Here is a 15,372-nt window from a genome sequence, read left to right on the forward strand (position 1 = left end):
TTTCCTCCATGTCATGGTGTACAGCGTGTCCTGTAACACTACCTGCTCCTCATCAGAGTGTGGTCACTGCCCCTCCCCCACTGTCATGTCGGTCTGTCAACTCAGTGCACAGTAAATCTGCAAATACCGAACACACACACCCCACAGAGCAGACTGCAGAAATCTGATTATTCACATAGAGTAACGGAGACCCATAAATGGTTAATGGGCTGGAATCTAATCAAGTGATTGGTGATTATATGCTGAGCTGTTTGATAGGTTAGACTTCCTGTCAGTTGGGGATGCTCTTGATCAGGCTGCAGATGATCATGGGAGCCTGTAGCATGGTTCATGAGGGCTCCAAGAACCATGTGAGACCCACAATGCTGAACAGGAGGTTGGAGATCATGGGGAAGGTTTGATAATCCTGGGAGGAGTCTGAGTACCAGGGTGGGGGAAGTCTGTAATGTTGAGAGGGGAGGCTATTGATTTGGGGAGAGTTTGGCAATCCTGGGGTAGTTCAAAATGCTGAGGAAAGCAAACAGGTTAGCATAGGTGAGGTGGTGAAGCACTCCTGTTCCTCCCAGCCCACAAGCAGTGCTGGGAAGTCACTCATCTCTTCCATGCAGCAATCATCATCTCCCTTTAACTGTTGGATTTCTTAAGGTCCTGAAACTCAGGGTTAAACTTGAAATACAAGTAAAGCCTGCGGCATGCAGTCTGATTATAGACCAACCTACCTCCTGGCCATACTTATCCTTCAGCCACCATCACACCAACATATGCAGCGAACAGTGCTTGGGGCCCCATCTATTCACAGTCTATGTCAAAAATCAAATGCAATATCTCCAGGTTTGGTGTTGACACAAAAGTAGCTGGGAATGTCAATTGTGAGGAAGATGCAAAGAGGTTTCAAGGGGAATTAGACACAGGCCAAGTGAGTGGGCAAGAACGTAATAGATGGAATATATTGTGAAAAAATGTGAAGTTAACCACTGAGGGAGGAAAACCAAGAATGTTAGAGTACTTCCTAAACAGTGAGAGATTGGGTAGTGTTGGCGTCCAAAGGGACCTGGGTGTCCTTGTTCATAAATAATTTAAAGCAAATATGCACGTTCAACAAACAATTAAGAAGGCAAGTTGTATGTTCACCTTTATTGCAAGAGAATTTGAATACAGAAATAAGAAACTTGATGCAGTTGTACAGAGCCTTGGTGAGACTGCACCTGGGGTACGATGTACAGTTTTCATCTCCTCACCTAATGAAGGATATACATGCCAGAGAGGGAGTTCAATGTAGGTTCACTAGACTAATCCCTGGGATGGTGGGACTGCCCGATGAGAGGAGATGGAGGAGACTGGGCTTGTATTCTCCACAGTTTAGAAGAATGAAAGGTGATCTCATTGAAATTTACAAAACTATTAAGGGGAAAGACACGGTAGGTGCAGAAAGGATGTCTTTCCCGGCTGGGAATCTGAAACCAGGGAACACAGTCTCAGAATAAGGGGCAGACCATTTAGGATCAAGTTGAGGAGCAACTTATTCACTCAAGAGGGTGGTGAATCTTTAGAATTGGTTAAGGAAGGATATCCATACCGGAGAGAGAGTGCGATGCAGGTTCACCAGACTAATTCCTGGCATGGTGGAATGAGGGGAGATTGAGGAGACTGGGCCTGTAATCTCTCGAGTTTAGAAGAATGAGGGGTAATCTCATTGGAGTGACAAAATTCTTAGAGGGTTCGACAGGGTTGATGCAGGAAGGATGCTTCCCTTGGCATGGGCCGGTTCCGTTCTGGAATTAGGGGGCGAAGTCTCAGAATAAGGGCAGCATGGTAGCACAAGTGGATAGCACTGTGGCTTCACAGCACCAGGGTCCCAGGTTCGATTCCCTGCTGGGTCACTGTCTGTGTGGAGTCTGCACGTTCTCCCCGTGTCTGCGTGGGTTTCCTCCTGATGCTCCGGTTTCCTCCCACAGTCCAAAGACGTGCAGGTTAGGTGGATTGGCCATGATAAATTGCCCTTGGTGACCAAAAAGGTTAGGAGGGGTTATTCGGTTACGGGGATAGGGTGGAAGTGAGGGTCGGTGCAGACTCGATGGGCCGAATGGCCTCCTTCTACACTGTATGTTCTATGTTCTAATAAGAGGGTGTTGAATCATAGGACTTCTTTACCCCAGTAGACTGTCATTAGGTATATTGAAGTCTTCACGATATTAAAGATAATAATATTAAAGATAACAGATATCAAGCGGTATGGGGGATAATGTGGGAAAATGGTATTAAATAGAAAATCAGTCACAATGAAAATGAATATCAGAGCAGGGGCGAGGGGCTGAATGGTCTACTCCTATCTGGTCATTATCACACTGCCAATTGTGGAATCTTGCTGTGTGCAAATTGGTGCTGTTATTCCCGCAACAGTGACTATACTTCTAAAACTTCCATTGGCTGTAAAATGGATTGGATCATGCTGAGGTTGGAAAAAGGTGATATACAAATGCAGTCTTTCTTTTCTCACATCCCAAGAACAAAAAAGTCCTCTTTGTAGTATCCCTTCCACCAGACCGATGGTCACTATGGATAGGTTACTGGGTGTAAACAAAGCCTCTTGTTCTTGCCTTCTTTCCAAGATGTGTCTATTTCTCATTTCGCTGGTCTTTTTCTTTAATCTAACTATCCTCTATTTCCATCAACCACTCACTATCTGTCCATTTACCACTCTTTTGCACCTATTCTTTTCACTACCTTCTGTATCTCTGCCACATTGTTTTAGCCCTTGTCATTTTCCCTGCCTCTTTCCCTTTTATCCATTTTTCACTCTCTTTTCGATATTAATTTCTCATTCTCTGGTTAACATTTGTTTGTAACAATTAGGAAATTTACTTATACAGGTACTGAAAAGCACTGCCCTTCAACAAAAATATAGGTGTCAGCCATGGCTCAGTGTATGCACCCTTGTTTGCAAGTCAGAATGTTGTTGGTTCAAGTCCAACACCAGAAAGTTGAGCTAAAGATTAAGGCTGACACTCCAGTGGTACTGAGGGAGTGCTGCTCTGTGGAGATACTGGCTGGAATTTTCCAGTCGTTTTTGCTGGCGGGAGCTTCCAATTGTGCTGTGGGTTTCCCAGCTGTTCTCCCCGGCAGGATCTTCTAATCCTACAGAAGGGAAACCCCGCCATGGGTTTCCCAGTGGTGGGGGCTGCCTAGAATGGGAAACCCCATTGACAGCAGCGGGATCAGCTGCTGCGCAACACATTGCCCGGCCTGAGGGGAGGGGCACAGAAGTTCCCACCCACTGTATGTTGGATGATGTGTTAAAACGATTGCTTAGTGACTGTCAATTGCGTGGGAGCAAAATCTTGCACTATTTTGAAGAACTGCTGTTTTTCATCCAAGCTTCATCCCTCGGTCAACATCACAGATGATCCAGTCATTATCCCATTGCTGTTTGTAGAAGCTTACTTGCACAAATTGGCAGCTGTGTTTCCTACGTTAGAACAGTTTCAAGTGTTTGTTTGGTTGTAAAGGCCACCGTGATATCCTCAGGTTGTGAAAAGTGCTATAAAAATGCACGTGTTTCTTTTTATTTGAGATTGTTTCTCAGTTTTAATTTATGTTTCAAACTGTAAATGTTCTGGGATTATGTCAGTTTTTCCAAGTTTTTGAGATTGATGTAAACCAAAGTTGAGGAGGAGGTGGAGGTATTGGGTTTGAATCTGGTAGGAATTGGCATATCCTAAATTTGTTTTTACTTGTGACAGTGAACTCAGGTGGTTTCTATAACCTGCACCCAAAGTATTGTGTGGTTGAGGGGCTGAAAACCAGCCTCACAGAACTTTTATTTTTTTCAGTGCAAACCATTCCAACTTCCAAGAATCTTCCTTCTGGCCTAAGCACCAAAAAAAACAACAACTTGCATATCCTGTAATACCTTTCGCTTTCTTAGAATTTGAAATTGCATCGGAGGCAGTCAGAGGCAAATGTTGCAGCCAATTTGTATACAGCAAGATCTTGTAACAACTGAAAACAGTAACAAGTTTTGGCGCAGGGCCGATTGCCCGCCAGCCCTCAGGGTAACGTCGTTCGATAGGAGGCACAGCTTCTTTTGTAATTCACCCCAACAATAATATATCTCATCTAAAAGAGGGCCACTCAACCCTGCAGCACCACCTCAGCACTGTACTGAAGTATTAGCCTAGATTATGTGCTCAGGTCAGTCAAGCAGAGCTTATATTCATGACTTTGAACGGAGGGGAAAGCTTGCCATCCCCGTGTCAAGTCAACATTTTCAACACTGTTGGTTTAGTGTCAAGAGTGATTTTACTGATGAGATTTGATTTAAAAACAGTTGTGGTAAAATATACCGATAAAAATCAATAGCTGCATTGGGAGCTGCTATTTGATCTGCACTTCTTTCAAGCAATTACAGGGCTGATCTCCTTGATGAGATTGCTCTGAACAAATTGCCCTGTTATCTACTTGCACAATATTTGAACGTGGAGATGCAGCAATAACATTCTCTTCTGTCCTACACCAGGTAATTGTGTCATCTGCATTTGTATTTCTGTAGACTCTTTGATGGCAATACTAGATAAGACCAGATTTGCTACGAATGAGGTGCCAGGTAGATCATTCCATCACCCGCTTCCCTCCAACTGTCATAGTCCCATAGATGGGATGCAAGAAGCTTTAGTCTGGCAATTTCACAAAGAGTAGCGTCACAAAAAGTTGTATATTGGGAGCGACGATGATTGCTGCTGTGGTCAGAAACTGAATAAATATCTTTGACTGGGATAGAAAACCCGAACTCTCTTTCTTAAAAACAATAAACAAAAATGTTAATAGAAAATGAAAAACCACACTTTTATTGTCACATTATCGTTCTGCTGGGTTGCTGACGGCACTGCTCAGGTGATTAAAATACTCACTTCGGGACAATCATGGAAGAGTTGGGAAACCTACTTTTTCAAAAAGAAGCCATCAGAAAGTGACCACCTCAGTGGATCCCACAGGCTTGTGACTATCTGGCAAGTTTGCTCGTACAAGGTTAGACGCAGCTCAGATCCACTGGAGGATCTTGGTTTGGGGCATCACTCAAAAATGCTCGGTTTCTCCGTGGAGTGAAATTTCGAATTCTGCACTGCGGCTCAGCTGAGTCCAGGTCCTATTAGAAGAGATCCTGCAAACTGCTCCTGTTCTAGCTCTGATGGGATCCATATAGAGCCCAACCTCAACATGGATCTCACACTCAAGCCCAGCCCATGTTCTCCTGACTCATCAATCAGAGGCAGCAACTGACTGGAAAATGCCCCCCCCCCCCCCACTCCCCGATGTCGCTCCACTGTGCAATGAAAAAGAATTAACCTGGACAGAATGTTGAATTGGAAAATTCAGAATCAGGTTTCCTTTTGCATCTGGGACTTATCCAGTGTACAAGGGTGCCACAGATTTATATCCAAATGTAACTTTAATGTTGACTGAATCTGAATAAATAACAATTCAGGTATAAAGGGATTTTATGTAAGAAGGTAGTAAAATATTATCAGCGTACGCTTCACCCCCTCCACTGTGACAAAGGTTTAGAGTACGGTGACTCTGTACTCACAAGCAGTGAAGTGTGAAGACACTGTCTGTACTCACAAGGAGTGTGGGTGGGTGACAATATCTGTGTACTCACGAGTGGTGTAAGTACACTGCTGCTGCACTCATGATTCACTAGCTGCTGGTACAGTTACAGTAAAAGGGTAAAGATTTTGATCTGAAATGCTAAGTTCCAAGTTGAGCAACAATGTTCAGTCAGTGGTCCCTGATCCACCTGAGCTGGTTTGATGGGCACGCACATTATTCAGCTTCCATCAGTACCACAGGTCGCTGGATCCCAGCTAACATTTGTAGATCAATGAAGTTGGCTTTTTATGTACAAAAAATACAAATAAAGATCATCAGCATCGTGCAACTGCTGCATGAGCTCCGCTTTCAAAAGTCCCAATCCTCCACATCCAGCTGCTCTAGGCTGGACGCCAGTCCGGCCATTCCTCGCAACTCGTGTGGGTGAGTTCCTTCCATGCCGGTCATAGGGGTGACGGGTCGGAGCAGGTCGGGAAGCACCTCCACCACTCGACGCTTCAGCTTGAAGAAAAGAAGAAAGAATCAGTGATTGGTCACAGCTCAGGAGGAGTGGAATGGACAGAATGGGGAGCTGACAAACTGTAAAACCAGAGCAGCAACCCCTCCATGTAGAAAACCCATTTTCATTCTTTCATGGGAGGAGTGTGTCACTGGCAAGGCCAACATTTGTAATAACTTAACAGTAAAAAAAGTCCAAAATGGTCTTAACCTCCAGTTTTGGTATGAATGTGTCACCATTCACACCAAAGAAATTCTATCCACTTAGCAATGTTTCCAAAATTCATTCCCCAGTTTCTGGAGTCCCTATCAATCTAAACAGAAATACATTCGATACCAGCTTCATTTCACTAACTATTAAAACAGACTAGAGACCTTCACAACTTCCAGCATCTCCACATTTAAGGAAGGATATTCTTGCATTGGAGCTGATACAGTAAGGATTCACTAAATTCTCCCTGGGATGAGGAGGGTTGTCCTGCGATAAGAGGCTCAGTAAATTGGGTTTTTCTTCTCTGTAATAAAAACAGAAAATACTGGATAATCTCAGCAGGGCTGACAGCATCTGTGCAGGGAGCCAAAGCTACGTCTGGATGACACTTTGCCAAAGCTGGAGAGAACTGGAAATAGGGTCAGATTTATACTTTTGTGGGTTGGGGGCCAGCGATAGGTGGAGATTGACAAAGATGTTGTGGACAGAAAGACAAAAGGAATGTAAATGGTGGTGTTCAATGCTAAGAAGGGTGCTGACAGTGGCACGAAGAATGTGTGAATGGTGGAACAAAGGTAAGCAGTGTGTCAAAGGGCAAGTCGGAACAGATGGCCCAAGTGTGGTGAGAAACCAATGGGGAGGGAAAAACAGACAAATAGAAGAACTGAAATTAAATTGATAGAAATAAAAATGGGGTGAAAGTGGAGAAGAGAGTTCACAATCTGAAGTTGTTGAACTCAATGTTAAGTTCAGAAGGTTGTAATGTGCCTAATTGGAAAACGAGATGCTGTTCCTCCAGTTTACTCTGGGCTTCACTGGGACACTGCACAGGCCAAGGATGGACATGTGGACGGTGAGTTAAAATGGCAAGCAACAGAAGGTCCGTGTCCTGTTTGCGGAAGGACCGAAGGTGTCCTGCAAAACGGTCACCCAGCCTCCATTTAGTCTCTCCAATGTAGAGTAGACTGCATTGGGAGCAGCAAATGCAATGGACCAGATTGAAGGAGGTGCACGTGAAGCGCTACCTCACTTGAAAAGAGTGTTTGGCCCTGGTGTGGGCCTAGCCCCAGAAATTGAAATAGAAAGGTCAAGGAAGGGAATGGAAGTGTCAGAGATGGATTTTGTGAAGGAGAGAGGGGTGGAAATTGAAAGTGAAATTAATACATTTTCCCAGGCCCAGGTCCAGAAACAGTCATCAATGTACCGATAAAAGAGTTGCGGTTGGGGCTGGAGTAGGACTGGGGATAGTCTGTCCATTACAAACCCACCGACTCCCACAGCTACCTCGACTACAGCCTCTTCACACCCCACATCCTGCAAGGACTCCATCCCATTCGCCCAGTTCCTTCGCCTACATCACCTCTGCTCCGATGATGCCACTTTCCAAAACGGTGCTGCTGACGTGTCTTCATTCTTCCTTAATTGTGGCTTCCCACCCACTGTAGTCGACAGGGCTCTCAACCATGTCCGACCCATCTCCAGCACCTGTGCTATCACCCCCTTCCCATTCATCCAGAATAGCGGGTCACCCCTTTTCCTCACTTTTCACCACACCAGCCTCTGCATTCAAAGAATCATCCTCCACCAGCTCCACCAAAACTCCAGCATGATGCCACCATCAAACATCTCCCCCTCAGAATTTTGCAGGAACCATTCCTTCCGGGATACCCATTTCCACTCCCCCATCACCTCAACGTCTTCCCACAGCACCTTCCCATGCAATCGCAGGTGTAACACCCGTCCTTTACCTCCTCCATGCTCACCATCTCGGGGTCTAAACACTTTCAAGTGGGGTAGTGCTTCACATGCACCTCCTTCAACCTGGTCTATTTGCTGCTCTCAATGCGCTCTGTTCTACGTTGGAGAAACTGAACTCAGACTACTGCCTGCTTTGCAGAACACCTTTGGTCCGTTGCAAGCCAGGACCCAGACCATCCTGTTGCTGCCATTTCAACTCACCATCCTGCTCTCACGTCCACATGTCCATCCTTGGTTTGCCGCAATGTTCCAGTGAAGTCTGGCGCAAACTGGAGGAAAAACACCTAATCTTCCAATGAAGCACGTTACAGCCTTCCGGGCTTAACATTGAATTCAACAACTTCAGACTGTGAACTCTCTCCTCCACTTTCACCCCATTTTTATTTCTATCAATTTATTTTAATTTCTTCCATTGATATGATTTTCCCACCATTGACCCCCTCCCCCACCCCACTTGGACCCTGCTCCCAGTTGTCCTTTGACACACTGCTCACTGTTGTTCTGCCATTAACACATTCCAAACTCTATGGGCCACAATCAGCACCCTTCCTAGCCTTAATACATTTACATTCTTTTTGTCTATCTGTTCACATCTTTGCCAATCTCCACCAATCCAGCCCCACAGCAGCCCCCCCCCCCCCCAAACAACAGTAGAAATCTGACCCCATTTCCAGTACTCTCTAGCTTTGACAATGTCATCCAGACTCAAAACGTTCGCTCCCTTCTCTCTCCACAGATGCTGTCAGGCCTGCTGAGATTGTCCAGTATTTTTTATTTTTGTTTCAGATCCCAGCATCCGCAATAATTCCCTTTCATATTTTCTGGAGTTTTGAAGAATGAGAGGCGATCTCATTGAAACCTACAAAATTTTAAAAAGGGCTTGATGATAACGTGGATGCTGAGGGATTGTTTCTGCCGGTTGAGGAATCTAAAACACAGGGACACAGTCGCAGGGTTAGGGGGGTCGATCATTTCGGACTGAGATGAGGAGAAATTCTCTCCACCAGAGGGTTGCTGAAGCTCCGTCGGTGAATACATTGAAGGCCGGGATAGATAGATCTTTAGGCTCGCGAGGAAATCGAGGGATATAGGGAGTCGGTTAGAGTTGAAACCCCAGGGCAGCACGGTGGCGCAGTAGTTAGCACTGCTGCCTCACGGCGCCGAGGCCCCATGTTCGATCCTGGCTCTGTGTCACTGTCCGTGTGAAGTTTGCACATTCTCCCAGTGTTTGCGTGGGTTTCGCCCCCACAACCCAAAGACGTGCAGGGTAGGTGGATTGGCCACGCTAAATTGCCCTTAATTGGAAAAAATGAATTGGATCCTCTAAATTTATATTTTAAAAAATAAAAAAAGTTGAAGCCCAAGATCAGCCACGATCATATTGAATGGGGCAGCCTCAATGGGCCAAGTGGTCTACTCTTGCCTCTATTTTGCGTGTTCCAGACCTGACCTCTCTCATCCCTTCTTTCAACTTATCTCCCACAATCTCCTCTCCATCTGCGGGTTCTTCCTATAAACCCCTTTCTCAATCTCACTTCCATCTCCCTTCCCAAGATGATATGCAGTGAGTACAGTCAACTGTGAGCTTTGGAGAAAAGCCTCATCCTGTAGAATGCGTTATTCCACTCTCCTTTTGCCTGTAAAAATACAGAACCTTGGGGATCTGAGAAGGTACAGAGGGACAGGGAAACTAAATATATAAAGGATAAATCATGATGCACATACCTGCTTCACAAACGAATGGTTGAGTAATGTACTGGCTGAGGGTCTAGAAAGAACACACAAAGACAAGTGTCAGCCAAGAGTGGTAAAGCAGACAGCATCGACTGCAGCAATATTGCAGTGAGGGTGATGCAGACAGCATCGACTGCAGCAATATTGCAGTGAGGGTGATGCAGACAGCATCGACTGCAGCAATATTGCAGTGAGGGTGATGCAGACAGCACGATTGCAGCAATATTGCAGTGAGGGTGATGCAGACAGCACGGATTGCAGAAATATTGCCGTGAGGGTGATGCAGACAGCATCGACTGCAGCAATATTGCAGTGAGCGTGATGCAAACAGCATCGACTGTAGCAATATTGCAGTGAGGGTGATGCAGACAGCACGGATTGCAGCAATATTGCAGTGAGCGTGATGCAGACAGCACGGATTGCAGCAATATTGCAGTGAACGTGATGCAGACAGCACGGATTGCAGCAATATTGCAGTGAGCGTGATGCAAACAGCACGGATTGCAGCAATATTGCAGTGAGCGTGATGCAGACAGCACGGATTGCAGCAATATTGCAGTGAGCGTGATGCAGACAGCATCGACTGCAGCAATATTGCAGTGAGGGTGATGCAGACAGCACGGATTGCAGCAATATTGCAGTGAGCGTGATGCAGACAGCATCGACTGCAGCAATATTGCAGTGAGCGTGATGCAGACAGCACGGATTGCAGCAATATTGCAGTGAGGGTGATGCAGACAGCACGGATTGCAGCAATATTGCAGTGAGCGTGATGCAGACAGCACGGATTGCAGCAATATTGCAGTGAGCGTGATGCAGACAGCATCGACTGCAGCAATATTGCAGTGAGCGTGATGCAGACAGCACGGATTGCAGCAATATTGCAGTGAGCGTGATGCAGACAGCATCGACTGCAGCAATATTGCAGTGAGGGTGATGCAGACAGCACGATTGCAGCAATATTGCAGTGAGGGTGATGCAGACAGCACGATTGCAGCAATATTGCAGTGAGGGTGATGCAGACAGCATCGACTGCAGCAATATTGCAGTGAGGGTGATGCAGACAGCATCGACTGCAGCAATATTGCAGTGAGGGTGATGCAGACAGCACGGATTGCAGCAATATTGCAGTGAGCGTGATGCAGACAGCATCGACTGCAGCAATATTGCAGTGAGGGTGATGCAGACAGCACGGATTGCAGCAATATTGCAGTGAGCGTGATGCAGACAGCATCGACTGCAGCAATATTGCAGTGAGCGTGATGCAGACAGCACGGATTGCAGCAATATTGCAGTGAGCGTGATGCAGACAGCATCGACTGCAGCAATATTGCAGTGAGGGTGATGCAGACAGCACGATTGCAGCAATATTGCAGTGAGGGTGATGCAGACAGCACGATTGCAGCAATATTGCAGTGAGGGTGATGCAGACAGCATCGACTGCAGCAATATTGCAGTGAGGGTGATGCAGACAGCATCGACTGCAGCAATATTGCAGTGAGGGTGATGCAGACAGCACGGATTGCAGCAATATTGCAGTGAGCGTGATGCAGACAGCACGGATTGCAGCAATATTGCAGTGAGCGTGATGCAGACAGCACGGATTGCAGCAATATTGCAGTGAGCGTGATGCAGACAGCATCGACTGCAGCAATATTGCAGTGAGGGTGATGCAGACAGCACGGATTGCAGCAATATTGCAGTGAGGGTGATGCAGACAGCACGGATTGCAGCAATATTGCAGTGAGCGTGATGCAGACAGCACGGATTGCAGCAATATTGCAGTGAGGGTGATGCAAACAGCATCGACTGCTGCAATATTGCAGTGAGGGTGATGCAGACAGCATCGACTGCAGCAATATTGCAGTGAGGGTGATGCAGACAGCATCGACTGTAGCAATATTGCAGTGAGGATGATGCAGACAGCACGGATTGCAGTAATATTGCAGTGAGTGTTGATTTGTTATGTTGTAGGTGTAACATAAGCGGCTTCCTTGTGGTGCACTTGACAAAGGAAGGTTCAGACGTGGAGATAACTTCAACATGTCTATTAAACTATTTACACTTCTATTACTCGGGTTCCACACTACTGCTAATCCTACTATAGCCAGCCAGACGGACTAACCAGCTGCTGCAATCCATGTGGTGGGTGTAATATTGAATCTACCCTGTATCTCTACTCACTGACTGTCTCCACTGGAAAGAGGCAGATCATGTGTGTGGTGTCCTTTTTCTATGGGTTGGTGTAATGCCCTCCTGTGGTCGTGTCACTTCCTTGTGTATCGTGAATGTCCATTGGTCGTCTCCTATCTAACTGATCTCTTGGCTGAGTGTGTGCGTGAGATGTCACTGGTGCTCCCTGTAGTGTCTAGCTAGCCTACATGCATTTACATTGATGCACATCACCACATCCCCCCCTTTTTGTATGTTCATATTTTCTGTACACTTTAAGAAAATTGAACAACGAACAGGTAGATACGTTAAGGTATATAGAAGTCATGGGAACAGTGATTAAACAATAAGTCAAAATCATTTGTGCGAGTCCATAAACCATCAATCACCATGGTCAAATGTCTCTCTTGCTTCTGAATGTCATCAACGTCCCTGCGCCACAGGAACCAAGAAGTGGTCAAATCACTTTGCTGTCTGATTTGGAGTCCCTTTCTTTTTTCGATGTTTGTGATGGTGCTGTCGGATGTCATCTTGTAGCTGATAAGGTGTAGACGTTGAAGAGGTACCATCAACGGTATAATTCGAGGTCATGGATGTGCCATATGTTGAAGTTGGATAAGACTGTACATACTGGTTCTGGCCACGTTCTGTGCAGGAAGGGTGATCCTGCTGAGAACCGTTGAAGCTTGTCGAATTGGAAACAGAATTGCTGCTCGCATAAATACCTGGTGATGGTGTGGAACTAGAACCTTGCATCTGATAGGAATATGCCGTCTGGCCAGGCTGGGGTGCAGCAAATCGTGGGCTGTAACTAAGACATCCAGTCTGTAGTGCAGATTGCGCTTGAGGTAGTCCTCCTTCGGTTTTGATTCCATTGGTGGGCAATCCGTAGTGCTGGCCTGTTTGAGAATATGCTGCATAGACTGCTGGCTGCTGCATGCCTGAATACTGGGTTTGTCCATCATGAGCTGTCATTGGCTGCACTGCTGGTGTGGAAAAAATGTGGATATAGCTGTGGTGAATATTGGTGTATTCCTCTTGGACTGTAGCTGCTGCTTGTTATTACTGACCCAGTGTAATTGTTAAATGATCCATCTCCTGCCGTTGTGGCATCTGCTGTCGCCCTGAGTGTGCCATCACTGAGGTTGCGGCACTCCCTGGCTGGAGTAAAGTCCGGCTTACGTCAATCAGAGTCAGCGTTTGGCTGCTCCCCATCTGGAGTCTGGTCTGTTTTAACTGAGTCAGTGTTGGTTTGTTGATGCTCCCTGTCCGGAGTATTAGCAGGTTTACTGGAGTCAGCTGAGATGTCTTGAAACTGCACGTCTGGAGTCGGAACATGCAGGAATGCATTGACTTGTGGAGAGGTTCGAGCGAATGAGGGTGGAAGTATCGTGGTGTCGCCGGAGTCACCAGTGGTCTCACTGTGATCGTCGAGAGCCTCTGTACACACTAGCTGAGGTCCGTCACTTTGCACATCTTGCATGGGAAGTGGGATGCTGTCGTCACTCGTCTCACATACCGTGGGTAGATCCTCAGTAGCTGCTTGTTGTTCACTTGGGTTGGGTAAATTGTCAGAGACTTCATCTGATGGCGCAAGAAATGTGGGTGGACTGTCATTGTCTTGCTGTTGTATTTCATTTGGGCTTGGACTGTCACCGTCGCTTTGTTCTTCACTGTAGCATTATAGACCGTCATGGTCGTCCTGCTGTGCACTGGAGCGTGGTAGACTGTCATAGTCTTCTTGTTGTTTACTTGAGCATGGCAGACTTGCATAGTCTGCCGCTCGTTGGTCAGAGGAGGTTGCTAGACCCTCATGGTCTTGTTCCTGCAAGGACTGCGCGTCGGAGTCTTGCGTTGCTTCTATTGTGGAGGCTGTCCACGAGCTCGCTGTGGAGGCTTGTGACACTGGAGTCACGTCTTGTGTGTGCACAAGGACTGCGCTCTGGCGTCTTGCGTTTCTTCTATCGTGGAGTCTGTCCACGAGCTCACTGTGGATGCTTGTGACACTGGAGTCACTTCTTGTTCATGCAAGGACTGTGGTGTGGAGTCTTGCATGTCTTCTTTCGTAGAGTTGGGAACCCGGAGCGGTGCAGGGACCACGCTCTGTGTGGCAGCAGGCTGCTCTCTGTGGGCTTGTACCGCTCTATGTCTCTTGGTTTCAGGCTGCAGCATCATCCTGCACTCACGAGTCGGGATGTCATATCTGCTGGGCTGAAGATCCTCAAATCCAAAAAACGAATCCACGTCTGCGTCGGATTCAATACGGGGTCGCCAATGTGCAACACGTCTAGTTGTGGTTCGGATTTGGTACTGGGGTAGCCTCCCAAGGTGAAAGGTTCGTCCGAGTCGTAGTCTTCTAGGACCATATCATCACGGTTTGCGTCGGAGCTGGCACTGGGCTCGCGAGGTCCAGAAAAAATGTAAAGGTCGGTATTGAAGTATTCAAGGTCGGAATCGTCGGTTTGGGTGTAGGTAACTGCTTGCTGCAGGGTTCTTCGGAGGTTAGTTTCATTTCCTGGTTCAATTTGAGGCATTGTGCTGTCATCCCAGGTGAAGGAAGGCTGTTTTACGGCTTTATCATATTTTTTCTTTGATTTGGGACCTTTCCGCTTTAAATGACGCATGTGACGTAGCGCGTAGGAAGCGATTGTGCATGCGCAGATTGCTGTCCCTTTACCGATGGCCGTTTTCGTGATTGCGCATGCGCAAACGGACCTTCCCGTTCTGTGCGCTTCTCGGGCAACTGCAGTCCCTGTAGAAAGATGGCCGCCGACCAAAATCATTCCCTGCTCCGGGATCTTGGCTTTGAGGCGAGTACTGGCGCTTCTCTTACCTTTTCTTGCTGGTTGGAGTGTGTTTTCCTCCCAGTATTTGCCGAATTTGTCCAGGACTGCCTGGAAGTCGCTCCTGTTTTGTCCCTTGGAGAACATGAATTTTTAAAAGATTTCTTCTGCTCTGGCACCTGCGACGGTGAGCAGAAGCTCTGTTTTTTCAGGATCGGCCACTTCTTCTAATTTGGCTGCCACCAGGAAGATTTCAAACTTTTGCCGGAATGCCCGCCAGTTTTCGCGGAGATCGCCGTGGCACTGGAGCTGCTGCGGAACCCGGATCTCGAACATCTTGCCTGGGTATCGTTGCTGGTTGTCACTGTATGCGGAGGTATGGCTATCTGGATTGAAACAGTTCAGTCCTGGTACCATAATTTGTTATGTTGTAGGTGTAACATAAGCGGCTTCCTTGTGGTGCACTTGACAAAGAAAGGTTCAGACGTGGAGATAACTTCAACACGTTTATTAAACTATTTACACTTCTATTACTCGGGTTCAACACTACTGCTAATCCTACTACAACTACCCAAACTGACTAACCAGCTGCTGCAATCCATGTGGTGG

General features: G+C 46.7%; 1 protein-coding gene across 4 annotated transcripts in view; it reads right to left on the reverse strand.

The window, feature by feature from the left end:
* Positions 1 to 1,106: 1,106 nt before the first annotated feature.
* The window catches only part of LOC140398331 (STE20-related kinase adapter protein alpha-like), a 117,812-nt gene continuing 103,546 nt past the window's right edge, over positions 1,107 to 15,372 (reverse strand). For all 4 annotated transcript variants that reach the window (XM_072486907.1, XM_072486906.1, XM_072486904.1 and 1 more), the window contains 2 exons: positions 9,800 to 9,842; positions 1,107 to 6,108 (listed from right to left, as the gene is read on the reverse strand). In XM_072486907.1, coding sequence (XP_072343008.1) covers positions 5,956 to 6,108; positions 9,800 to 9,842 — 196 coding nt within the window. In that variant the 3' untranslated portion in view covers positions 1,107 to 5,955. The remainder of the gene's footprint in view (positions 6,109 to 9,799; positions 9,843 to 15,372) is intronic.

The sequence above is a fragment of the Scyliorhinus torazame genome, chromosome 21, assembly GCF_047496885.1.
Source record: "Scyliorhinus torazame isolate Kashiwa2021f chromosome 21, sScyTor2.1, whole genome shotgun sequence".
Classification (NCBI taxonomy): domain Eukaryota; kingdom Metazoa; phylum Chordata; class Chondrichthyes; order Carcharhiniformes; family Scyliorhinidae; genus Scyliorhinus; species Scyliorhinus torazame.